Consider the following 27,206-nt stretch of genomic DNA (forward strand, 5'->3'; position numbering starts at 1 on the left):
TCAGATGCTGTGCCGCCTCCCACTTTGTATGACTTTAAGTACATTGGAAAGGTCAAAACTTTTGGAAATCATTTCCAAGAGGCTTGCGTCGCTCTCCACACCATTGATAAACTCTTCTAAAGTCAGTTCCCCTAAAATGAAATAAAATGCAGGTTAGAAACTGGAGGCCAGAGATTAATAGATCCCGCTTAACCCTGTTGCAATAGTTAGACTTACAAATTTACCCCACTGGTGAGCATCACTGTGGGAAAGTGGATTTAAGTTTATAAAGTGTCACAATAACCTATAACAATACATGTTGATGGGGAAAGGTGCAAAAGGGAAACAGAAAGATGGAATTAGTCCAAACAAAAAGGCCTACTGATATAACTCAAGGACTGTGTTAAGATCATGTCTGGTAAACAAGAGGCATGCGGGACTGGAAATCAGAGAACCAAAATTGGTGTGTCAGAAATTAGGCCTAACTGGTGGACAAAATAATGAGAGGATGGGCTTTTTTTTGTCCATCAATCTCTTTTGGGAGCCTTAAAAGAAAAGACTTTGGGAGGGAAATTAGGAGAGAAGCAGAAGCAGCAGCTGTCTACTGACAACCTCTGCAGTGAGCTTTACAATTACAACTACCACTCCCACCATTTCCAGGCACCCCAGGATCTACTGTAGTACTGTTGGGTGTTTGTCATTCTGATCCAGAGAAATGTCCTGACCAGACCGGGCCATGACACAGATTAAGATGACATCGCCACCTCCACTGATTCTGGCTGAATCCCAAACACCAGCCTGGGATGTGAAAACCTGTCACATCCTTCTTCCCCTTGTTTGTCCTTTTCCTTCCACACCTTTTTTCTTCTCTTTCCTATCCCTCTCTTTTTTTCTTCTGTCTAATAAGAGTCTGGTTTAGCTGGCCATGACAGTATATTTTGCAATACCACTGTAAGCCTGTGATCAGAAAGGCATCTAGAAGCAATGCTCTAAACAGCTTTACGCACGTACTGGTTTGCCAGATCTCAGAGTGGTTGAATAGACTATGTGCTGTGCCTGTGTTTTTCCAGAAGTGAGGTTGCAAGTGAAAGTCAACACCAGAGACAGAAACAGCATTTTCTATCTTTGCTGTTCTTTTCTCTCCCCTCTTGTGTGTTTGTCTTCTTTTGTCTTTTGGGAAATGGGATCCAAAACTTTAGCTACAGCTTCAGCTACAGCCCATTTCAACTAACTTCTTCTCTTGTCCCCAAAAAGGGCAATTGTTACCATTTTTAATGCCATCTAAAAGACTGTCAAACAAGCAATTTTCTTTTAAAAGCTTTCTACAGCTAAAGGGAGAGGGAACAAGGGATGTTTTTAAAATGAGAGCAATGCATTTCACATCCCATTTCAAATGCTTTAACTGATTTTCCTTCTTTTCTGTATTTGAATAAATGGTTTAAATGATTGTTAATGATGTATTTACCATGGCACTAAGCTGAAGTGCCTGTATACCAAATCCCAAACCTTGTTTAACACTGTTTAATGTTGGGCAGTGACTGGGACATATTAACATCTTTGACATAGATTCCATCTAAATTAACACAACACCCAAGGCATGGCTATTTTTTGTGGGTTGGGTCCCTTGTTATTTTCCTGGTCTGTCTCACTCAAGATTTGAACAGAGATCACTGGGAATACAGAACAGGCATTGCCTACCTTGCCTGTTTTATTTCAAACTCTGAAAATCAGATCACAGGCAGTTTTTTGTCTATTAACAGAGGAGCTGATCAACCTTAACTCCCACTGAAGTCAATGGCAGCTGTGAATGCTCATCATTTCCAGGTGGGAAAAGGCCACTAGTGAAAGGGGCATAAAGGCTGAACTGGACTTCACAGCCCTATAAAGGAAATGATAACACTAATGCAGGCAAGTTCCTCCAAACTATGGTGTTTACAGTTAGCCAGCTGCACAGTGACATCTATTCTCAGCTATAATAATTAGTCCTAATGTATTTGAAGCCTGGGTTATAACTGGACACTCAGGATCTTAATATTGATTAGATAATGACAGACTCATGTGAAGCACTCCAGATTTCCAGAGTCTGTGCTGAACACCAGAGGTACTTAAAGACAGTGCTGAGATGTAGCTATCAGAACTAGGAAGAAACAGTTTAATTTTAGGCTTGGTCTACACTTACCCGGCGATTCGGAGGCAGTCGACGGGAGTCATGCAAGCTACGCAGAGTAGCTTGCGTAACTGCCGTTGACTACTGTGCTTCCCTTCTATGCGCCGTCTTCACTGCACTGTGCTGACAGGAACTGCGTTCTTGTCGACACAGCACTACGCCACTTGAGGGGATGGATTAACAGCTTTGACTTCTGACCCGATTGAGCTCGTCTTCACTGACCACTCAATCAATCCAGATAGGTTGATCTGATGGCAGTGACTTTGCCTCTGTCAGAGTAGATGTACCCTTAGTCTGATTTTCTACCATGGGAAGTGCTAGAGCACCTTCTCCAAAAATACTAGGCCCAAATCATGGCATCATTTCAGTATTATTTACAGATTATTTTTGCTGTGATTTAATGATAAAGTCCAATTGGTACATAAATCAGTTTAATTAATAGCAAAAATATATGAATGAATTTTAAAAATTTAGTGTGAGATTTTCAAGAGAGCCTAGTGATTTGGGAGCTACAATTTCACTGACCTTCAATGGAACCTGTGCTCCTAACACTTAGGCTTTTTTGAAAATCCCACACTTATGCTTCATTTCCGCTCCCTAACCCTATTGAACCCAATTGACCAGTTGGCATTAGATACTAAAGAGAGAGAATCCTGAATTATGCAGTCCATTCTGTTATAACTCTTATGTGTATTCAGATAGGTTCACTGCATTTCCATGTACAGTAAAAGAGCCCAGTGGTGCTTAGTGATCTCATAAAAAACAAAAAATCCTTACAAGCAACAGATGTGATCACTTGGAGCCCTACTGTTTGGGGGACCCAGTAACCCCATAATGCCTTGGAAGTTACAAGCCATCTTTAAAGGCCAGGCACCCCTTCTACCAGGAGCAGGAGAAACATCAAAATTTTCCCTCACAGCCTTCAGCAGCAAAGTCAAAGGCCAGTCTCAGGTATCTTGATGCAGTTCACTACATGTCCACTAGAACAGTAGAGAAAGGCAAATAGTCAGAATACCACAGTCTGTAAAGAGCACTCCCCCCTGTGTCTCACACGAACAGTCTACATTGCATTGCTGGGTAGCCTCACATATATGCTGATGACCAAGTGAAAAGCCCCCAGTTGCCAGAAGATCATCTGGCAGATGCTGAACTTGCCATCCTAAAGGGCCTCAGGCTACAAAGGAGCCTTTCAGGGAGGCAGAGAACTGGAGTTCTGCGCATGCTCCTCATTCTTCCTCCATACAACACAACACCATTATATAATTAATATGTGAAATAGGAGCTGAGTCAGTACCCTAGGCTCTTCATGCTGCCCCACTGCCCACCCAGTTTCCTCTGGGGTGATTCCCTTTTCAGTCCCAGCCACTTCTGCTCCCTTCAATCCCCTTGCCTGTCGCCAGCCCTTGGCTTGTCTCTTCTACAAGGAGGGAGCCTTTGACTATTGCCTCTTCACATTACCTGCTACATCTTTTCCCCCCTATTTCTGCACTTCTCATCCTTCATACCAGCCTGGTCACGTCTGTCCTCCCTCTGCCCCCCAATCAGTCTGCCCTGAACTCCCTCCTCTCCACCACCAGACAACCTGTCCAAGTTTGTAACTGTTGTATATGAACACCCAACTTTGTGCACATGAGAACATTTTAATTATAAGTAGGAAGGAGGGAGGGGACAGGAGGTTACCTCAAGAGACCCCATGGACTGGGACTGCAGAGGGCCAGTCAGTCCAGGCAATCACACACTCAACTCTCACTGAACTCAATAGGAGTTACTATGCCTGCAGAAGAACTGCTTTCATTACCAACTTACAACTATGGATTATTCCCTTATATTTTAGTATGAGGAAAGGCGCAATTCAACATTTTTCTGCGTCCTACAGGGATTAAAAGCAGGAGGAGCACAGCTTCTTTCCTCGGGTAAAATCAGGGGGAGAACTGGCCCCTCTTTTCAAGTTGGAGGAACCCTGCTCTCTTACAGCTTACCCAGTGTCACTGTCTGAGAAGGGACCGACTATGGAGGGGACATGGGAGCCTCATGAGGCGCTGGTGCCTGAGAACACATTCTAATTCCCATCATGCCACCTTACTGATAAAAACAGGCTATTGATATTATCTTTTCAGTTGAAGGTCTAGCTCAAATACATATTTTTTTGTAATAAACACGTTTAAAACAAAAACAAAATTAAGTGTAATAACATGATTGATTTTCGATTCCAAAACATTGGTACTTGACATTTGTAGCCTGGAATCTGGGTTCAGACAAAAGATGGGCCAAGTGACAGGGAAAAAACCCACCTATACATGTTAGTCAGTGCATTCAATGCTCTGTAAATACTGCACATAGGTTATTTTTAAAAGTAATCTTTATGTACCAATGGTATACAATAAAAACCCGATTATCCCATAACCTTGCTGCACAATATTTTCCTAATATTGCTGATTTGTCAGCAGTTGTGGTAGTAGTCACAGAGATGTTATGGGATTGCAAATGGGAGGGGGGATGTGATCACCAGTGACAGGAGAGGTGACCACAAGACATTATTAAGATGTGGCCCAAATTATGAAGAAGTTTGACACTTCATATCACAAACACTTCCACCAACTCCAAATGGTGGATGAAGGTTTTAGTTTCCAAATGCATTTTCAGTTCTGTGTTATCCTGTGGTACACAGTATTTTAGAAAAAACAGCATGGGGACTACAGTCATTATGTGCATGTAAGTCAATAGGCCTGGTACGCCTCTAGTTAATGCACCAGTTTAGATAAGAAGTAACTCTTCTGACATAAATGTAAATGAGGGAAGAATCAGGCCTACTACTACTGCTAATCACGTCAATCTTTTTATACATATATATTCAATATTCCCCTATTCCTCAGAAAAAACAATGACAAAGTCAAGTGAAGAGGTACAGACACTTACCATCATTGTTTACATCTATCTTCTGAAATACCATGTTTGTGAACTCTTCTGGAGTCATATTTTGTTGGCCATTAATAGCTTGGATAGCCTGAAAAAAAAATAAAGGAAGAATTTTCAGGGTTTTCTCCCTCAAATTCTGAAAGGACATGTCAGCAACTGTGGCACTTAGCTGTGACACGTCAGCTCACTAATCCTGTTGAGCCAAAATTAATAAAATTAAAATTAATAGCTATCATTTCAAGTAAATCTTCAGTAATGAGGATTGGAAATTTAGTTAACATAACATAGCCTGAAGGATTATAGACCTAATTTGCAAGCCATTAAAGGTCCTGTCAAACCATGTGATGCCTCAGCTCTGCAATACACTTCAGATCCGACGGCAGCATTTGTATACTGTCCTAGAGAAGTCTGCACTGCGGACAGTGCATAATGTTCTGTGCAATTTTTTTTAAACTAATTTTTACACAGTGGAATGCACATGGTGAGAACATTTAAGTAACTTTTCTATTGAAAAAATGAGGGTTTTTTTTTTTAGTGATCCTAAATAAATGTCAGACTGATAATCCTGGAGGTCGAAAGTCTTTCCTTAGCCTCTGAATGAGTTAAACAGAAGCTTCTCCCCTGCCTTCTTGTTGGTGGAGGGACTTATCTCTAGGAGTGAAAATGCAAACGAGTGTTCCAGTGAATTAGTGTCCCATTTGGTTTCAGTCTTCTCTGCTTAGATTGTCATTTAGTGCCAGTTGTGACCATGATGGCTTGTGATTAGAAGTATGCCCGCTAATAATGACTGAAATCCAGTTCCACAATGCACTTAAAGAAATGCTTAAGGGTTCCGCTGAATGAGGCTTTAGAGTCACTACTGCAGCTGTCAATCCACTGGTAGAAGAGAATTGATGCTATGACTTTAGCCCTTTTTTTCTGTTCAGAAACAGGATGGCCAGATAGCAAGTGTGAAAAATCGGGAAAGGGGTGGGGGTAAGAGGCACTTATATAAGACAAAGCCACAAATATTGGGACTGTCCCCATAAAACTGGGACATCTAGTCACCCTATTCCTAAATCATCTCCAAAGAGATTTTGTTGATCATTTTAAAACAATTGACTCCTGAACATTTATATATAATAATAAAATATATAAATCCCAAGCATTTTATCTGAACATATTTCAGTTTATGGGTTGTTTGTGATGATTAGCTATTTATCATTGGTTTGTGATTGGTCATGTAAATCACAGGGCATTGTTTCTCTTCACTGTTTGGATGGCACTTACGGAGAGGCTGGGAGGATTCAGGCATTTCAAAATGCCCACAAATTTGCAAACAGTCACAGAAGTATATGTGAGACTTGTTTTCCATGAGTATTCTTGCAAACCAAAAAAAGTCATTGGACAAATATTTGTTGAACATGAGATAAAAAGATTACGTTAATCTCTAATTAATGCCACCCAAGATTCAATCTAGCAACAGAGGTGACAGGTTGTTATCCCAGTATCGACATCCCAGGCTAAGTAAAAGGCTGTGAATCAAAAAAGTGGGCCTCAGTACAACTGTGTTCTCTGTATCGATGGGCTAAAGCCACAAAGTATGGATCTGGAAGCCTATCTTTAATTGTAAATGATGCCAACAGATCCATATTGCCACACTCCTAATGGAACAAAAAATCAGCAGTTAAAGGTTATTATTACTTTTATCTTAATACGTGAAATTTAAAGTGTATCATAACCAGCATCTTCTGCGGGAATCTGACCATGACTATCCTTTCTTTGAGCCATTATTAGCAATACTTTAATTAATAGCCATTCTTTAAGCATATCTATATGAGTTTATCTGTGTTCATCTGATCATACTCCAAATACATCCATTTTTCAGCATTCTACATGACTGTAGTGAGGCTTTGGGTAGAAAGTGGTACACTCTGTCACGGTTAAGTGTGGTGTAGTGGTTACAGAAAGGAAGCAGGACTTTATCAGTTTATATTCATAGCTTACGTTTATACTGGTTCAGCTTTCCTAAGTAGGGAAGGCTTTGGTTATTGTTGCACAAAGTGAGTGGTATAGTTAAGCTGGTGCAGACCTCTGGGGTGGACAATCTTATTTGGGATAAGTGATTTATTTTAGTTTAGGTTGTCAATTGGCAACAGGACTAAGTCAAATTAAAATAAGCCACTCAAACTGAAATCAGAATGTCCACACTGGGAGTGGCACTGGTTTTAACTTGGTTTAAAAATCAATTTAAGTTAAATCACTGCAGCTTCCCTTGGTAGATAAAGGCCAACTCACAAAGTCTGCGCCTTAGCTTTCCCAGACACAAAAGAGGTATAACACCTATATTAGAAAAGTGTAAGGCTCAACATGGAGCCAGTGAGAGATTTGGGCTTGCCAGCCTATCCTCTCCCTCTCTCTAGAGCAGTTCAGATGTACGAGGTTCAGCAATTTCCCTCTTGCCAACATATGGCTAACCTAGCTACCACATCTCTCCTTTTTGGTAGTAGCCCTTAAAAGGGTCTCAGCTCTTCTGTTAGTTAACAGCCACTCACCAGCAGCAGCAATGAATCACGGGAAAACACCCCGTTTATTGCTAACATGTTCAATCTTCATTTAGATTGTATGCTTTTTGGAGCAAGAACATTGTCCTACCTATCTGTAAAGAGGTCTATGCTTTTATGGAACTGTCTTAAAAACAAATCCAGTTTGCAAAGGCATTTTAGATGAAAGGAACTACTGAAATGAAAATTATTATTCATTAGAGTTAGTTGAATGGGGAAATGATTTTGCAAATAATTTTGAAATTTGTTTCTTTCCATGAAATTTTCTGAATTTTTATCAAAAATCCTATCACAACAGTTTTGCGATTCTTCCACAATATTTCATTAATTTACCAAACCTGCATTTGCTTACTGACAATTGGGTTTTCAAACAAATGTAACTGTTTCAAACACAATTTCAATAAAAGTTGATATTGTGGAAAATTTCACAAAAATTGGAACATTGTGATAGTATTATTTCTTTTATGTGAAAAGGTTCGTTTGAGAATAGACCATTGTTCCATGAAAAATTGATTAAAAAATGTCAATCAGTTCTATTCATTATGCTAGTACAGGTCTGTTCTTCTTCTGTGTAGTGTAGTTTATCAAAATAATATCTCTACAGTAAGTAACTGATTTATAGTATTTCACTATAACTCATGTGGTACAACTGTAGGATACAGCTTGAAGTAAAATGCTCAGATATATGCACCTCAACAAGCATAAATAATGGCAAGAATATTTCCAGCCAGAAACATTTGTGGTACATGGCAAATCACTCCTCCAGAGGCAATGTGCTATGTTAAATGCACTTGCTACTGTATATAATTTGCTTACCGTGAATATGCTTAGCAGTTCTTTTTTGTCAATAGATCCGTTTCCATCAGCATCATAAAGTTTAAAATACCATTTCAGTTTTTGGTCGATTTTCCCTCGTATAACCAAATTTATTGCAGCTATAAACTCCAAAAAGTCTATAAATCCATCCTAAAGAAGATGAAAAAAAAAGTCAATGTTTAACAAGTAAGATCTGCTTTCATTCTGGCAGCAATCTTGCATAAGCGGGTCATCTAATACATTATAATGTAAGCTCATTTATAAAGCGCCTTATTGTGAAAATCTTCCATGGCGTTTAAAAAAGGATAATACATGAGCTCAGCCTAAAGCAATATGGAAAAGAGCCTTAGCACATATCACATCCTCCCATGTGAGCCACAGGACAGCTCTGTGTTAAGCAGCAGATATTGACATTGTTTGGAATGGAATACTGGAAATGGCTTCTCAGTATACTTCCATGCCCCAAAGAGGGATTCCAGCGGCCTGTCTCCACTGGTATTAATGATCCAAAATGATCCAAAACTCACTAAAATTTGTACTTGCATTGAAAAAGTGATTGAAAAAATGACATCTTCATACCAAGCAGTTCTGCTCCCTGTGGTATTCATGTGGTAAACTCTGACAGTAAATCTCCTGTTCTCCCACCCCCAATGAATTTTTAAAAAGAACAGAAGAAAATAAAACCTTGTCCCACCATCGTGCTGTTTACCTACTGCTGCAGAAGTGCTCATCCTATCAGCCTGGGCTCTAGGGAGGTGGAGATACAAAATCCCTGATCAGAAAGCATTTCTCTCTTTCTGAGGGTCTCTTTTTGCTGTCTAGACTCTGAGGACAAAGATTCCTAAACATAAGCTAGAGATGCCCAAGCTGCTTGGCTTGGGTTAGCCCCAAAGGACACAAAAGCTTGCTTATTACAGAATCTTCTATTACCTATTGAACTTTAGATTTTATCTCAATTGTGTGTGTACGTTTACCTGCTTTAATATTGTAAATAACTCTCATTTCTTTTTCCTAGTTAATAAACTTTAGTTAGTTTGTTACAGGATTGGCTATAGCCGTTATCTTTGGTGTGAGATCTAAGATGCAAATTGACCTTGGGTAAGTGACTGGTCCTTTTCCTTTGGGACTGAGAGTAACCTGAATATTTTGTGATCTTTGGTATAAAGTGATCATCTATCACAGAGTCAAGCTTGCCTGGGTGGCAAGATAGATCAGACTGCCAAGGGGACTGACTCTGACTCCATGTTAAGACTATATAGTGTCTAAGGAGTTTATACCTGTTACTTCGCTGGTGAAATCAAATCAGTGTGGAATTTATGCTCTGATTTGTAACAGTCTGCCCTGAGATTGGTATTCTCACTCATGAACCACTCCAGACAGTGTGGCAAACCTATTGCAGCATTTCTTGCACCTTCTCTGAATGCTGGCCACTATCAGAGATCAGAGATGGGATACCAGACTTGATGGTCCACAGATCTGATCCATTTGGGTAGTTCCTATAATATGGAGCAGTGCTAGAGATGGAGGAAGTGCACTATTCAGTTAGGTTGACGTAAACTGTTTTGCATTGACCTAGCTGTGGAAGTACTTGCACTTAAATTTGGCTCCCGCTGACGTAAGTGCCTCTCTACGCCGATTTAGTAACACCCCTTCTCCGAGCAGTGCAGAGGCATGGTCGATGTAATTAGGTTGACACAGTGTCAATGTAGACACTGTGTAGTTTACATCGACTGTTACTAGCTTTCAGGAGTTGTCCTACACGCTGCCCCACACAAGCGCTCCTGGTGAGGACGTGCACCGACAACTCAAGGAGCCAGGTGTGCATGCACACACACACACGATTTAATAACTGTGGTGGCTGCATGCCAACAGAAGTTAAGTCAACATAATTTTGTAATGTAGACTTGGCCTGAGCCACCAAGAACTGAACACAGAAACTAACACCTGGCTGTGCAGAACACTTACTAGACACACGAGCTCATATCAAAATCCTTTTTTAAAGGCAGGTAGCTAAGCGGCATGCCTACCGAATGTATACTGTAATAGAAGTGTGACATAGGAGTGCTGCTAAGGGATTGAACTGTATTTCCTGTCTCCAAATACGTGACATCCATCAGCTTTACAAAAGCTAATACCCCTTTCAAAATGAAGGGTCCAGCAGCCACAATCTTCAGAGCCCACTTTAAACACACACCGCTTCCCTAGTTACAGTACTTACTATGCTGTTCTGTGCTTTATAGGTTCTTATACCATGCTCAACACCACACTATCTGAGCACCTGCCACTAGTACATTAAGGAATGCTTACACCAAATACGCAGTATGATGAATCAGACAGTTCTGTGGGTATGCACACCGCATTAGGGTTTTTTTTTTTTTTAAATATAGCTGTGATGATTAACTCCTTTGCTGCCCTATAACCATTCGATGTATTGCCCAAATGCTAGTGTGATGTACCTCGTCAAAGTCTATGCAACTTTCACATGGTACAGTGGGCATTCTGTGAATAGCTGTGCCCTGATGCACAGTAGATGGTAAGGGGCTTATATATGGGATGGCTCAAAGCTGCTTGTGATTGACTAAAGCTGCTAGTAACACACTTTTGGTGCGTTTAAAAGAAAAAAGCCCCGATGTTTTCTCCTAAGTGCTGATTCTTAACAGTTAAATGAACTTAGGGCTAGTGAAAGTTGCCTGCTTGACAGCTTGGGAGACGGAAGGCATCTACATGAAGTACGTAGCTCATATCTATTAAAACTTATTTTCTGTATGCTATATATTTATATAGGGAGAAGCCTCTCCCCCCACTTCGGATGCTATGTTACAGTGGCCACACACAAAATAATGTCTCAGAGCAAGCATATACTTACTTTTCCCCCTTCTTAATGCAAAATAAAAGGCCATTCTAACCAAGTATATACGGAATTGCTTTTTGTTTATTGAAAACAGTCTATAGAACAGATACAATGCAGAAAGTAGCAATACAAAATTTTCCATCATGTCCTCAGCCCTGTCATGGAGGGACCATATTCAGTGGCTGAAAAAGTAGTTCGGTCGCCATGCCCATTCATCTGTTTAGCCTCTTTGCTAAGATGGCCAGCAAGGATGTCAGTTGGTGACAATCTTGATAAGACTTTGGCGACGTGGGCACCTGCCCAGTAGGAACTGGACTGAGAACGTCTTTTACATAGATCACAGTATCTAACAGGATCTCGAAAGATAGCTTTTGCCTCTACCAATTTGGTCTGGTGCCCTAGAGGCGAAGTGTGAGACTTTGCTGCATATTTTGCTCTATTGCAGGATTGGGGTATTTTGTTTTTGGTTTTTAAAGTATCAGTGCTCGATTAACAACAAATGGCACTGTGCTGACAAGACTCCAAACAGGAATGGGTATTTGGAGATTACATAAAATGAAGCTGTTGTGCTAACTTTCAGGCTCCATGAAAAAGAGTTGAGCTATTCTTTCCCTATGCAGGGCATGCACAACAGGGAGCTCATTAACACTCAGCAACCACTGTTTTTTTTTGGGAGTACTTTGGTCACTGCTGTAAGTATGGATACAGATTTAGGAAAGAGCACTAGAAAGTCAAGCAAAAATCCCACAATTACTATAATTTTTTTCCATTTAACTTCTAGGCGGCCATCGGCTAGTTTATGCCCAGCCCTGTATGGATGCAGAAGAGAAGTGGGGAGAAGAAGGAAAAAAAAAAAAGAAAAAAAAAAGGGCACAATGTCATATATGCTGCGCTCCAGCCACCTTGTTAACCCCTCTTATTGCCAACTGGCAAGATAATTCAGAGGGGTTACAGAGATCTCTTGGGTATGACATGTACAGTCTAGTTCACCAAAGGGTGCCATGTAAGGTCTCAAAAGCTGATGTCACATTGGTCCTCAGCAACATCATGGAAGGCATTTACGAATGTTGTGTAAGGAGTTGTGTAGATACACTGAAATATAGGTTCTTAACGCCTGTTTCTAGGGACAGGACACCAGCAAAGGTGGAACACAGGTTTTCTGTCAGACAAGAGGAGTTTTCTGTTTCAATGTAAATTGAGTATTGTCTCTTTCACAATGGGTGACTATTAACATTCTATGTCAAAGGCTGATGAAGAACTGGTGGGAACTTTAGAAAGAAACTAACAGAAAGAGAGAAAGAGCAGGAGAGGGGATCCTTATCCAGGAGTGCAGATCAGAGGTTTACTCTACTATATTTTGGGGCAAAAAAGACACCCAGGCACCCTTCATTGAGGAAGTAAATGGACAGCGAGTTTGCTTGATGGAAAAAGGGATCACTACCAGGTTTGGTTGAAAATGCTGGACAGGTGTTTGGGTGAGATAAGCTTCTTTAGGTGGGAGGTTAACCTATTAGTTAAGTCTAGTCTCTGGAAAGTGTGTTATGATTGTGTTCTATATGTAACCATCTGTTTCCAACATTCTTACTCACTAGCACTTGGATCTTTGTTCTTTGATAATAAACTTATTTTTGTTTTCATGATAAATAGATCTAAGTGCTGTGGTGCCATGCAAAAAGTGATGGTCCTGATTTAAGTCTTACAAGCTGTTGTGTACTGTTCCCTTGGAAATAGCAGGGTTTGTAATTTTGTGAGTGTGCTGTGGATAACAGACCAGACACCGCAGGGTTGGTGTGTGCCTATCATTATCAGTACAGAGAGAACAAGGCCTGGAGGGCAGTGCTTGTGCTGCTAGAGGCTGTTGGTTTCAGGGAGCTGATCATGACAGGCACAGACTAGACTTCATCATGCTAAAGGCAGGTGGTGATGAGGTGCCTCACAAATCTGGGTACCCCTGGTGAGCATCGCATGTCTTAAAGGTGACAAAGAGACAGCTCTACTGTGCTATATCTGAACATCAGCCTAACACCTTTCATGAACTCTAGAGAGAATCAAGACCAGCACCCTTCATTTAAACCAGCTGCACAAAATAAACATGGGAAGTTCAGATAAAAGAGATCCCTGACCTAAAACACCTAGCTTTGGGGTTAGCAGCTTCCCTCCCCCCCGCAAGTCCCTCCCCCCAAACAAACAAGACAAGACAAGACAAAACAAAACTCCTAGTTCTAGTACAGATGAGCAAATTCACACACTAAAAACGTATTTCTTGGATACCGTTTTTACTATTCAGTCCCTATGCAATTTTTCTCCAAGCATTATGCCAATGTAGACCTTACAACATCAGAAGCTTGCATTTGAATAAAACTCTCTTTGTACTCTGTAAAAAAAAATAAAATAAAATCTGGACTTGCCAGCCCAGTAATTAGTCCAGTGAAACTGGTTTAAGATGCCACCCTTATTAGGTGACATCCTGGTTTTCATTAAATCTCCCTAAATACACTGAGCAGAGTTCGGTTCCACCTCTAGCACATCAACTCCTTTAAGCAACCTTTGCCTCCGAGAGCAGGTTTCAGCATGCTTTGCGCTGCCATGCTAGAGAAGCAGCTTTCATTCCTGGGCCCACTATGCTCTCAGGGTTAAAAGCCCCACCAAGACAGTCAACCGATCACGCGTGGAGGACGTTCCTCAAATGAGTCAGCAGAGACACCTCAGTGTGTGTGGCCATTAGTGGTGCACATTTTTCCCAGCTCTCCTGAGTACTATTTAGCTCTAAATGGCTGAAAGTAGGTCAGCGGTGAGGCGCATTAGAGAAAGCAGGCATTAAAACTGGAGATGGGGGAACTATGTTTTGAATTGGCTTTCAAACATCTTTAAAAACTCCAAGAAAATTAAATTGAAGCTGCCAAAGTCTGAGTGTTTTGAGTTGGAAACCATGCAAAACAACTGGGTGGAGAGAAGGAAGCTAAACAGTTAGGTACTAAAAAAGGGTTAATATCGAAAGGCTAAATCGGAGTACTGTTCACTTCCAACTAATTATTGAGCTTGTCAGAATTATATGGTGCTTCTGCTGAAGGGAATGATACAGTCTTTCAGGATTTGTGTGGAATTTGTATCAAAACCAAATTATGTGAGGCATTTCTATGCACTTAATTTGACAGATTAAACACACTAAATGCAAAAGGTGAAAGCTCTTGCTCTGGATGTAATGAGAAGACATTAGTGTGCAGCTGGCAAGGCTGATGAGGTGTTTAAAAGGGGTTTTGTTCAGTAGTAGCTGCAGCTCATAAGGAACGGAGCAATTCATTTCCATCCGTTTATGACAGGATATTGCTTTAGAATGTCAGCTGTGTGCAGTTGCTGGAGGCTGTTCTCTTTAGTCACTTAGCAGAGATCTGTGGCCTGTAAAAAGAAAATGGGGCACTAAAGGAATTATGACATTATGCAACGATAATTAGGTCATAATCTAGCACCAGGCGTTTAACAAGAACATTATCCTTTTGTACCTAGAATAGTGTTGATAATCCTCAGAATTATTTAAAAAGCTCTAGAGATCTCCCTCCCAATGGCTATTCAAACAATTTTTTCTAATTAATTTATCTGTATTTATTTGTACTGTTATTAAACAGTCAGTTCAGATGTTGTGAATGCACAACTGATTTTAGCAGCGCTCAGCCTCGCAGCTGCACTGAATCAGAGTGAACATAAAGCAGGTTAGACGTGACAGCTGATGTCTCTATTAAGCCAGTACCATCAAAGCTGTGTACATTAGTAATACCTTTAGAATTTACATAACGTCTCTTATCCCAAAGCGATTTCCGAACCACGTAAAAGCAGCGCCACTGGAACGCAGACAAGCGTGGGAGGGTGTGAGCCAACCAATTACCACAAAGCAGATTGCTTAACAGCAGGGGCGGAACGAACAGGGATGGCACCTGTCCATCCCCTCACCACCTCCTGTGGCCTTGAGGTGTGCATGTGGTGCCTTTTCAAACCTATTATGCAATTGACAAAAGAGGCGCAGAACATGAATTTTCACACAGACCGGCGAGTGAGCCTGCCTCACACTCAGCCCACAGTGGGAGCTCCTGTCCCACGGGGCTGGGCCCAACTTCCCTCTCTGGAAAGTGCAACGTAGCGCACCAGATCGTGTGGTGCTGCAACCTCACGCGCCATGTCACAACAGCACTCACTCTGGTCTGGCTGCCCCTCTGTCATGATACAGGGGTGGCCAGGCCAAACCAGAATGGTGCTGTGACCTTACATGTCAGGTCACAACACCCAGAGTAGAGAGCTGGGTTCAGTCCCATGGCACAGAAGCCAACCCTGTGGGGTGAATGTGAGGCACACTTGATCAGTTACTCTCCCTTCCCTCCTCTCTCTCTGGGGCCTCCCCTTCGCACTGGGACAGGGTTAGTATTGAGGTGCTGGGTAAAAGGTGTTGCTGCAGGTGGTCCATTCCCACTTAATGGGCCAAGGAAGAGGAGTTTTAAGTTGGTTTTAAGTTGCACCTGAAGGATTCCTATACAGTAAACTGCACCCAACTGTATCCATCTACATCAGAAGGATGAAGGGTTGAGTCAACTCCACCAGAATGATAATCTTGAGAGTATAGAGGTTTCAAACCCAAGGTTTAGACTACTAACACTCCCCACCTCCATGCCTTTTAAAATGCTTAGTAAGAAACCTCATAAAATAGAAGGAAGAGGTTAAATATTTGCTCTGGCCAAGTATCAGATTCTGATAACTTAGACCAACTCTCTGAGGTTTACAGCTAATCTGTGGGTCATGGAGTAAGTTTGTCTGTAATAGAAAGAATATCTTAATGAACAGAGAAATGCCACAGTTGTTCATAAATATAGTAAGAAACTCCTATCCAACTTGATTATCAGTTTGCGATACTATTATATAATAAATTATCTGTAATCAGTAATTGGAGAGTTGATTAAGGACTGTGTATTAATAAGCTGTATCTATTGGCCTTCCAGCTCTTGAAGATACCACAGTTTTTCATGTGACAAGGCATGATAAATCTCAGTTTGCACACTGTTGAATTCCAAGGTCAGTAACAGACAGAGAACCACAATTCCTGGACTTTGCTGAAAGTCATGAATGCCATCATAAGATATCCAGTCCTAGGTACACCTAAAAGTGAACAGATTAGAAGTTGTACAGCCCATACACTGAAGGACTTGATCAAAAAGCAATTTATTTAAGAGAACATCAATTGATCAATAGCTCTTCTCAACAGAGCAACAATGCAGCAATGCGAAAAGTCACCAGCAAAATTTCTAGCACACATACCACAATCAAAGGATAACACAACTCTGTTTTTGAGACATCTGATAGACATCTCTAAACAATGAACAAAGTTATGGCAGAAGCACAAGATGTTTACCACATTTAAAAGAAAAGATGGCTAGAATATGGTAGGAAGTTGTGTGTGTTATATGGTGAATTCCAGGTTATTTTTCTCACCCTAACAAGTAAATAGATAAAGTTCACTAGAAAGCATATTAGCCTCTGGAGCCTGAGGACCTATATGACAGTACAATGATATAGCCAGCCAATGTGCATTTGGCCAAATCATTATAGCATATGAGTATGAAGAAACGTTCTAAAGCTTAGGTTTGTACCTACTGTTATGGGGAAGTCCTTTACAATGTAACAGAATGAGCCATCCTGAAGGGTTTAATAGAAAAATCTATTAATAGAGAAATAGGATTGATTATACAATTCTTTAGGGGGTTAAAATCTATAGAAAACCTATAAACTCTATTAGAAAATTATATCCTATTAAAGTAGTTTCTATACAATCCAATTAAATATTTGTAGAATGGCCAGTTTAATTTCTATTGAATTCCACAGGATTTTCTATAAAGGTGAACTAACTGTTAAAGTTCCTTTGAATATGTGGTCCAACCAATGTAAACGTATCCCTTCAAAGTTGACAGTTCTTAATTTAATAATAATCCGCCTTGAAATAACCAAGAGTTGCAGAGCAAGGATGTGAGTTACTTTATATACAAAATAAATTTATGTTGCATCACTTGGGCGCAATACATTGATTGAGGGGGCAAATGATTTTCTTTGCTTTTTTTGGCTTGTGTCTCAGCCTAGCAGAAATTGTGTGTATAGATACACATGCATGTGCACATACACTCTCTATTTTAAATATAAGACACGATAGCAGTTTCATTTCCAGCTGCAGTAAGAAAAATGACTGTCAGTGTTGCACCTATGACTCTTCCATGCCTAAGGTAGCCACCTGAAAATGCCATGGTCAGGGCAGGCTGCAAAAGGAGAGCATATTCTCCCAGCACTGGTGGGTAATGCTGAAGTTCCCCTCCAGTCACAAACAGTGCTTCTGATCATCCACACTAGTTATCAAGAAGCTAAAACAAGAAATACACAGCCCCCTTTACTGCATTTCAGTCTCTGGCTCCCAGTCAGCAAATAGGTCTAGTAAAGAGATAAATTATTTAAAACTCTTTTTCCTTTACCCAAATGTTATCCTGACCATAAAGGGTTAGTCACATTACTAGATCAAAATGAGTTTGGATCTTACCCAAAATACCAAGCTGCCAGCCAATCCTTTAGTAACTAAAACTAAAGGTTTATAATAAAAGAAAAGAAACAAACAAGGTGAGAGGTGTTACGTGGTTAAAGTAATCAGGTACATACAAATGATTTGAAAGTCCATATATATCAGGTTCTCAGTAGAATTGTGGAGTTTACAGGCTTGTAAAATCCCTCTGGCACACATCCAGTACCAGGATGGGTCTCAGTTCTTTGTTTCACAGCTTCAGCTGCAGATGAGTTGTTCCAAGGTAGGAAGCGGGAATGAAGACAACATAGGATGGAGTAGCTGCCTTTTATGTCCCTTTGCCATGCGGCTTGTGGAAATTTACAGAAACAAGATGGAGTTCAGGGTCCCCTGGGCAAGGCCTGGTAACTCATAAGGTGTAGCTCCTGGGTTCTTTCCATGAGTTTAGTGTTCCTTTGAGTTCCCTTAATGGGCTATTAAGAAGGCTTATTGCTGCTGCCATCCTGTCTGGGGTGTCACCCAGAAATGCAGCACAAGTTGAATATCTGGGTACAGAAATCCCATACATAATTATAACTTAGAGTACCAAGATGACACATACACAAACAATATTATCACATTCAGCAAATTGTAACCTTTCTAATGGTACCTGACATGGCCTATCCTGTATGAATTATTATCATTTTGCAATATTGATGTTAAATAGCATTATAAATGGTCCCCCCCCCCGCCCCGATCCAGGCCGCGTCACCGCACCTATATACTAATCTAAATCAGTGATTCTCAAACTGTGGCTCATGGCCCTGAAATGGGTTGCGACTCCTTTTCAAAGGTTCGCCAGGGCAGAAAGCCACAGGCGGGAGCTCCGTGGGCAGCAGAAGGCTGAAGCCCCAGGCAGGAGCTTGAGCAGGGCTGATGCCCCAAGTCAGGGTGAAGCCAGGAGCCCCAGGTCCCGAGGGGAACTGGAGCCCAGAGCCCTGTGCCCTGAGGGGGGCTGAAGCTCGGAGCCCTGAGGAGATGAAGTCTTGAGCCTGTTCCCTGAGAGAGGCTGAAGCCCGGAGCCCTGCATCCTGAGGGGGCGCTGAAGCCTGGAGCCTGAGCTTTCTCATGTGGGATGACAAAAAAGACACTATAGAGCACTGGATAGACCTCATTTGGAGAATAAAGTGTTAGCAGAAAATCATCGGACTCATAATAGAAAAGTAAAGACGATTAAGAGGATTTTGGCTTGTAGTACCGGAGGACTGACTATAACCTACATTTTAAAATCCAATTTTCTCACAATACGACAGTTATTTATTCCTTTGACTAGTTTCATTTAAGGCCAAAATAAGTAGCATAAGAACTTGGATAGCAAAATCCTATTTCCAGTATGCTATTTTGCAAATATGCTAAATGAGTATGAAAATCTTGTTCTTCACAGGTCACAAAAACCTAACCAGTTGATTCTTGCATTATTTAATTATTACATTTAACAGAGATGCAATAGAACAAGTAGCTTATCTATAAGCTTTCCGTAGTGTATGGCAACAAATTGATTAAATGACCAAATAAGTTGTTTAATATCAAAGTAAATCTCATTAAAGTATTATAGCCAATTTTAACAAGATTTCATCTACATTTGAGTTACAAGGATTTTCTCCTTACACTAAATCAAAGCTACATTGCCTATACCATTATGATTTGGTTCCATATTTAAACTGACAAATAAGACATCTTTATCTATAGGTTACAATGAGAATATTTAATTAGCAGCAATTTAACATTTAGGAAATATTTCCATATTGATATTCTTGTTTAAGAATGATTAAAAACATTGTCATTTATTATCAATGCACGAGGCGTTAACATCTCTAGAAACGCCTACTGTTTTAGGGTCAATATAATCTCACTTCTTAAATGTGGCTGTGCCCACGACATACATGAGCTGTCTGAAACACAATCTGTGTCATGCACACACACTCACTGAAGGAATACAAAATGCCAAACTTCAAAATTAGTTAAATTCTTATCAATAAAGGAGCTTCTGTCTAGAAGTACATCTATGGGGTGCATAGAGGAGGACCATTCAGTATGTCCAGAGAGCAGAGGGAATAGGAGTGAGCCAGTGAGCTGTTTTTTTAGACATATAATTTTTTATTAAGGCAAAGGTACAATAAAACATTAAGATATTGCATTGTTCATTACTTTTTATTTATTCATATTACTTGTATATGTACATTATCTATTAATATTCAAAGAACTTGGCTAAAGATTCTGGTTTGCCAGGTGGGAAGCCCTCATCCTGTGAGTATGCTAGAAAGAGTGACCAAATTTCTAAATACCCCTCCTCTTTTTTTGGGTGCTTCTCTTGTGTAAGTGCTTGGTGTGAAAGCTTTTCTATTGCAAGGTCCATATTTTACTATATAAAATTCCAGAGGAGGCAAAATCACATTTTTCCAGTAAAGTGCATTACAAAGTTTTGCTGCTAGTGATTTTAGGTGGGGAATTTATTGGCTTAGTTTTAGTTTTTGAATTGTTGCAGTTATAGGATGTTTCCCTCTATTAAATTATTAACAAGTTACTTTGAGAGAGAGGGGTGGTTGGGATAAGCATCCTGTTCCTCGCGTGGTCAGTGATTACATCTCTCTAAACTGGTCCTGTCAGTTTAAAGAAAGATATGAAGCCTTTCTGACAGAAGTTTGTCAGTATGGATTTGTTTTTCTTTTGGGTATTCTAGGTTAATCATCCTCTTCCTTCCCCCAGTGTATACACACAAGTCAACTTATAGCACAGCCAGTTCACTTTGCTTCCAAAAGACTATATTAGCTATAACTTGTGGCTTACAGAAACATTGTCCAAATCAAGCTTTAGGGTATAGCTCACTCTGGCCAGTCTCAGTGGAAGCAGACCAAGCACTGACTGGACAAACGTTCTGCCCACTGATTGCATAAACACCTCTGAGCAGGGCACTCAAGGGCAGATCCTCCCTTGATGTAAACTGCTATTGCTTGATTGACTTCAACTGAGCTACAGTGATTTACATAAGTTGAAGATGTGAGCTCGATCTCCTTCTGACCATACACTTAACTGTGATCTTTGGAGTGCTCAAATTCTGCTTGCAGCCAGACGCCCATGGCTAATTTGACTGAAAGCAGTAAGGGACTGACATGCACCTTTTGAGGTTAGAGGGTACTTTTGAAACTTCATAGATGCTGAAATGGTTTTGTAAGCCAAAAAGCATGAAGTTATGCCTTTGCATTGCTTCTGCATCAAAATTACACCAAACCCCTCCCTCCCCAACAGATTGAGGACAAATTTCACTGAAAATATTGCACATCTTTTGAGTCTTGTGCTACCCTGCCCCTTAGAAAACTAAACACTATTTTCTATGTTTTCTAAGAAGGGACACATCTGGTTCAGACGTCTCAGGAAATCTCTCAAAAAACTTGGGGGCATTGGCGGAGTTTAGGCATAAACCATCTTCCCCTCCATCCCAAAACAATTTTTAACAACCATTAAGCATGATTTTATCAGTAAGGAGGGTAGCTGTGTTTTGACATTTACATTTGGCTTCTATTATGATTGCCATCAAGACAATCTTGCTTGAATCATAGGCCTTGCCTTATCATTGCCCAGAAAAAGAATTTCCAGTGGCCTGGCTAGGTTTGAGGTCCCCTCTCCTAGAAGAAAAATGTGCTGGTTTTTACCAAAATGTGAGAGAAAAGGGATGTGTCCTGGGCCCTCTGAATATGTGTGTATAACAGGTGCATACCCAAATGAGAAACATCTTCTGAAATATTTTACATAACGAAAATGGATAGCAAGAACTGCTGGATGTCCTAAACAATATAAACAGCAGATATTTCTGTTTAAGCTTGTTGTTTTAAAGGAAGCTATGTCTTCTGCAGTAGGGTGCCATACAATCTTGAAATCCTGAGTTTCTAGAGTCTCTGAAGTGGTTGCTAAGAGGAATGACTGGATAACTCATTGACTGTGATCAGTCAATGATCACAGATTGGGAAAGCCAATGGCAAAGCTTTATAGGAGTGTGGTGACAAGGTTATGTAAAGTAAATCCTTAGCTTTGACTGAATTATACAGGGCAAAAGTATTATAACCATGTCTGCCTGGAGTTTCCCGTTTGGCTAGAAGCAAAAAGGTTAACAAGCAATAGCTAAATAAATAGAACACTATAAAATGGATCCAATTGGACCTCTGACCTGATGTTAATATAACTTTTCCTTTACCAGCCGTTGTTTTAGAGAGAGCGAGAAAGGGTGTAGATATAGGTAAAACTGAAACAGACCCAGAGGAAAAAAAGCAAGAAAACCAAGAAGCAGCCTGGGAACATGGTGCATGCCACTTGAAAAAGCTAGAGAGAGAGAGAGAGAGAGAGTTTTTTGGGGTCTGGTATTGATTAAAGAGACTTAGGGGTGTGAGCTAAAAAACTATTCTTTTGTTTCTGGTTCCTCCTGAAGAGAAGCAGGACCTTGGACATTACTTGTAAATAAATAAGGTTGCATCAAAGAAAATACTAGATTTCATCAATTTCTTTCCCTAACTGGAACATCCTCAGGACACTGAACTTCGACTAACTGCGGGGTCAAAAAAAGGCAGCACAAGTGAGGGAGAAAACCAACGTGAAGGGCACAGGGCAAAGAGAGAGAAGGGTAAAAGAGATACTTTCAGGTGGATAACCTATGCTTACACATTATGTAACTGATTACACTCCTATTTTTCAACGCAGCCTGGCACAGTGCCATTTTAATACAAACCTATCAAAGTACAAATTATTGGGGACATGTAGTTTTGGCTCTGTTATTTTTGCTTAAGATGTATTTTAAGTAATAACGGCAAAGTAAAATACTGTAATTTGACTTAATGGAAAAAAATTCTGTAGGTAATAGTATAAGATGGAATGAAGGAACATTTAGATTGCGTAAAAGTAAAATACAATTATTAGAATGTATAACAGACACTAGATGGAAGAGGTGACTGTCTCTTTCATATGGTTTATTTTAGAGTAAATTATACAAAGTTGAATACACAATATAAACTGTTACTGTATTGACAGGGAGTAAAAACTGGACATATAGACTAAAATGGCTGCTTCACTTATTCATTCAATGATCCCATCTGGGGCTGTAGCTAAGGCACTGACTGTGAAGATATTTGCAGATCTGCCACTTGTTGTACGACTGTGGAAAAGTCACAGCTCTCTCTGTGTTTCAGTTTCCCATCTGTAAAATGGAGAATGTATTTCTGTCCCTCACTAAAGATATGTTTACACCGCAAAAGCGGTGAACGGGCTCACCTACCTGATCAAGCTTGACTCCAGTTAGCATAGGTAACAATAGCAGCAAAGACAGTGCAACATGGGTCATTCAAGCCTGGCATAAACATTAGGTGCATACCCAACTTGCTAGCCCACTCTGAAACTCATGCTGTGCTAGTTTCAAGCTAATGTGGGTAAGCTAGCCCATGCACAGCTTTTGTTGCACAGACATGCCTTATCAGTGTTGTGAAAGAACATTAATTTATGTTTTAGAAGTGCTCAGATGCTATAGTAAAGAGTGGAAGAGTAAAGCATATAAACAAATAGCAAACTTGAAATTTGATCCAATTTTCAAGATTTCTCAGTATCGCTATTAGAAGTCCTGAACACAGCCCTTAGTTTTCCAGACATGCGCCTTAAAGCACTCACAAGGAAGTTTAGCTTCATCTAAATAGCCAGTTATTTGCAAGCAGTTCAGTTATATTACACAACCCCTTTGCAGTGTTAAGTTCGTGAGCAATTCAAAGCTGATTACAGGTTATACAGTAAAATAAAATGGGTACTATTATAACTACTATAACCAAGCTTACCTTATTCAAGTCAAAGGTATTAAACACTTGATCAACATATGTATCTGCTTGTGGAGTCAGACCATGCAGATCCAGAAGCGTCTTGAATTCATAGAGACTAAGTTGCCCAGATGGGCACTCCCTCATAAATTTAGTGTACCAGTGATGGATCTCTGGAGCATTGATATCATCTGCTGCTGATGCACTGGCTCCCATATTGCTACTCAGTGAGTATCCTTTTTTCAGTGTCTATTCATACACTTATGTTGCTCAGCTTCAATGGCTTGCACCCAACTAGAATTCAAACACGAGCCCTGTACCTAACGAGCTAATGTAAACCTCTTAAGAGACAGACACAGAGACAAGCCAAGTAAAAAATAGAAACCTAAGTGAGATTATCTTCAATAACACCCACTTTAAACCAGAAAGATTTTGTAACGTGTTTAAAGTCAAAGCAAATAGGGACAATTAAAAAACAGTTCCTTCAAATTCGGAAGGATATGATTCTACCCAGTAAGTTTTTTCCACTGATAGTTAAGGCAACTACTAGCAAAAATAAGTTAACTAGTTTGAGGACATGCTATCTTTAAACTGTATGGTAACTATTAATGACACATAAAAGTCTAATCCCTTAAGTAGTTGTAACTAAGGGCTACAATGTGTGCTGTAACTACGAAGGAAAAGGTCAAGAAATTAATGGGCACATGTGACGTGAGGAAGTGTGGGCAAGACTCAGACAGCAAAGCTGTGGGTGAGTGAAGCCAATCTACCTTAAATAAAGCCAGTATTCTGCATTGGTTTTATTTTAGGTCTCAGACACGTGGTGGTGCTCATATGTTACCCCCATTATAATTTGTTACCCTAGCATATATAGCTTTGTATAGGAACAACACTTAAAAGTGCTACATACTTTAAAGGGCTTCTGGAACAGATAGTAAATTATGTTGGAATGGTAAATAGCTAAAAAGCCTGTAAACACTAGCTAAAATATTTGGGGAAAATGGACTTTATAGCTCAGTAAAGGACTGTCCCAGCTCTATGGAGAGACTGGAACACTATATAATAGTATAACTGATGGAAAAAGGTGGTGGTTTTATAGAGTGCAATGGGGACTAAAATGTATAATCTGCTGTGTAGAGTTGAATATCTTCTATTAAACCCACAGACAAAGCATTCACTGAAACTGTAGCAATTCTACAAAAATCACCTATCCCCAAAACCACTGGGGGTAGTGCATTACTGCTTTCATAAACAGGAAAAAACCCAATAAAAAATAACTTCTGACTGTGTGGCTGGATTAAGGAAATATAACAGAACATTGCCAGTTTTGAGAGAGTTTAAATGATGATTTGGGATCAGGTTGTGTGTGGTAAACAAAATGAAGCAATCCAAAAACTGCCATCACCAGAGGCTGATGTGGCCCTAAACCATACATTAGAAATCGCTGTATCAGTAGAGATAGCTGGATTCATAGATTCACAGATTCCAAAGCCAGAAGGAACCATTTTGATCATCTAGTGCGACCTCCTGTATAACACAGGCCATAGAGCTTCCCGCAAATAATTCACAGAACAAATCTTTCAGAAAAACATCCAATCTTGATTTAAAAATTGTCAGAGATGGGAATCCACCATGACATTCAGTAAATTATTCCAACTGTTAATTACTCTCACTATTAAAAATTTACACCTTATTTCCAGTCTGAATTTGTCTAGCTTCTACTTCCAGCTATTGGATCATGTTATACCTTTCTCTGCTAGACTGAAGAGCTCATTATCAAATATTTGTTCCCCACATAGATACTTATAGACTGTAATCAAATAATCCTTTAACTTTCTCTCAGTTAAACTAAACATAATGAGCTCCTTGAGTCTACCACTATAAGGCCTGTTTTCTAATCCTTTAATCATTCTCATGGCTCTTTTCTCTGAACCTTCTGCCATTTATCAACGCCCTTCTTGAAGCATGGACACCAGAACAGGACACAGTGTTCCAGCAATGCTAAATATAGCGATAAAATATCCTCTCAAGATCCCCTCGTTTTTGCATCCAAGCATCACACTGGCCCCGTTAGCCACAGTGTCGCACTGGGAATTCACGTTCAGCCAATTCTCCATCCTGACTCCCAAATCTGTTTCAGAGTCACTGCTTCCCATGATAGAGTCCCCCATCCTGTAAGTATAGCCTACATTCTCTGTTTTAGCTGTATACATTTTGACACATTATAATACATAGTTTGCTTGTGACCAGTTTACCAAGCAATCCAGATGGCTCTGTATCAGTGACCTCTCCTCTTCATTATTTACGAATTCATCAGTTTTGTGTCAGTTGCAGACATCACCTCAGCTGGAAGATTAGGTGACTGGGGGGTCCTTAAGGCTGATCCACTGTAGATTGGATTTCCCTGTGGAATCCAGAGGGCTAAAGTCATGACACTACACATGACAATAGCCATTGTCATCAATTGGGAGGCTGTGTCGACTGTATTGACTACCACTTGGCGAGAATACCACTTGGAATAATTAGCAAAATTGTATTTCAACATTAATGCTTGACAATTTGCTATGCAGAACTGCAGGCTAGTTGAAGTAAAAACTTTTCTCCTGAATAAGTCCAAATGTTCAGGTTCCTTATTGGAAGGAGTGGACATTGGTTGATGTTGCCTGGCAGCTTTCTCCTTAGAATATCACATTGCTAGCAAGTGTTTATTCTGCTGAGAAAGAGTTAAAGGCTTGTTAACCTATCCCGATAGAAGGGAGATGTAAATAGAACCTAGAGTGTGGGCTGAACAGTTCTGTAGCAGGATCCTTTGGATCTGCTAAGCAAGGGGAAAAGGCTTGAGTTGAACTTCATTAAATTTTTTTTAGTAAAAACTCCAGAAAGCAAACAAATTGTGACTGTATTGTGTGTAGGTTTTGCTTTAGACAGTATTTGGAAAAGTATCTAACTCACATAACGCTTAAACATTTAAAAATTTCTTCCATGTTTGAAATCATTGGATTTAGGCTGCCCTTGGATTCCAGAGTCTTGGGTAAAAGGGAGCTAGTTGGTGAAAAACTAGGCTCAGTTTCTCAACTCTGGATAGCAATAAGATGCTCTACCACAGTGTATTGCAGATAAAGCCACCAGACACAGCTAATTGGCTCAAAAGGTTCGGAGATAAATTTGCTATGGAAAGTCTCATAAAAAATAGAAAACTGGTTCCTACTTCTACACAGTTTACTTCTGTGTAAATTCTAAGAAGGGATGACGACTAAGGATACATTACTTTTGTAACGTAATAAAGCTGCCATAGGGGTGGTAAGCAATTGTGTATATGAATGTACAAATTGTTTTATGATATCAGACCAAGAGTCCATATAATTCTGTCTCCTGTCTGTTCCAGTAGTCCAGCATCAGATGCTTCAGAGGAAGAAACTATGAAGTGGGTTATTAGAGCTGGCTGGGAATTTTTTTTTTTGACAGAACATTTTTCTGTTGGAAAATATTGATTCATGGGAATGTGTCAGTTTCAATGTAATTTTGACAGAAACCAGGCATGTTTCTGTGAGAAATTGGCCTGTTTCCT

The 27,206-nt window shown here is 40.1% G+C and overlaps 1 protein-coding gene across 2 annotated transcripts; it reads right to left on the reverse strand.

The window, feature by feature from the left end:
* GUCA1C (guanylate cyclase activator 1C) lies at window positions 1–25,794 on the reverse strand. Of its 2 annotated transcripts, XM_067546391.1 has the most exons (5): window positions 25,785–25,794; window positions 23,660–23,847; window positions 8,422–8,571; window positions 5,063–5,150; window positions 1–131 (listed from the first exon to the last, which is right to left on the reverse strand). In XM_067546391.1, the coding sequence occupies exons 1-5, from the start codon at window positions 25,792–25,794 to the stop codon at window positions 1–3; spliced, it is 567 nt and encodes a 188-aa protein (XP_067402492.1). The 2 variants fall into 2 exon arrangements, with proteins under 2 accessions (XP_067402492.1, XP_067402493.1); XM_067546392.1 differs by lacking the exon at window positions 25,785–25,794 and having other exon boundaries at window positions 23,660–23,854.
* Between the last annotated feature and the right edge of the window lie 1,412 nt (window positions 25,795–27,206).

The sequence above is a fragment of the Emydura macquarii genome, unplaced genomic scaffold, assembly GCF_026122565.2.
Source record: "Emydura macquarii macquarii isolate MOO-44397 ecotype Brisbane River unplaced genomic scaffold, CSIRO-AGI_Emac_v2 contig_1119, whole genome shotgun sequence".
NCBI lineage: Eukaryota > Metazoa > Chordata > Testudines > Chelidae > Emydura > Emydura macquarii.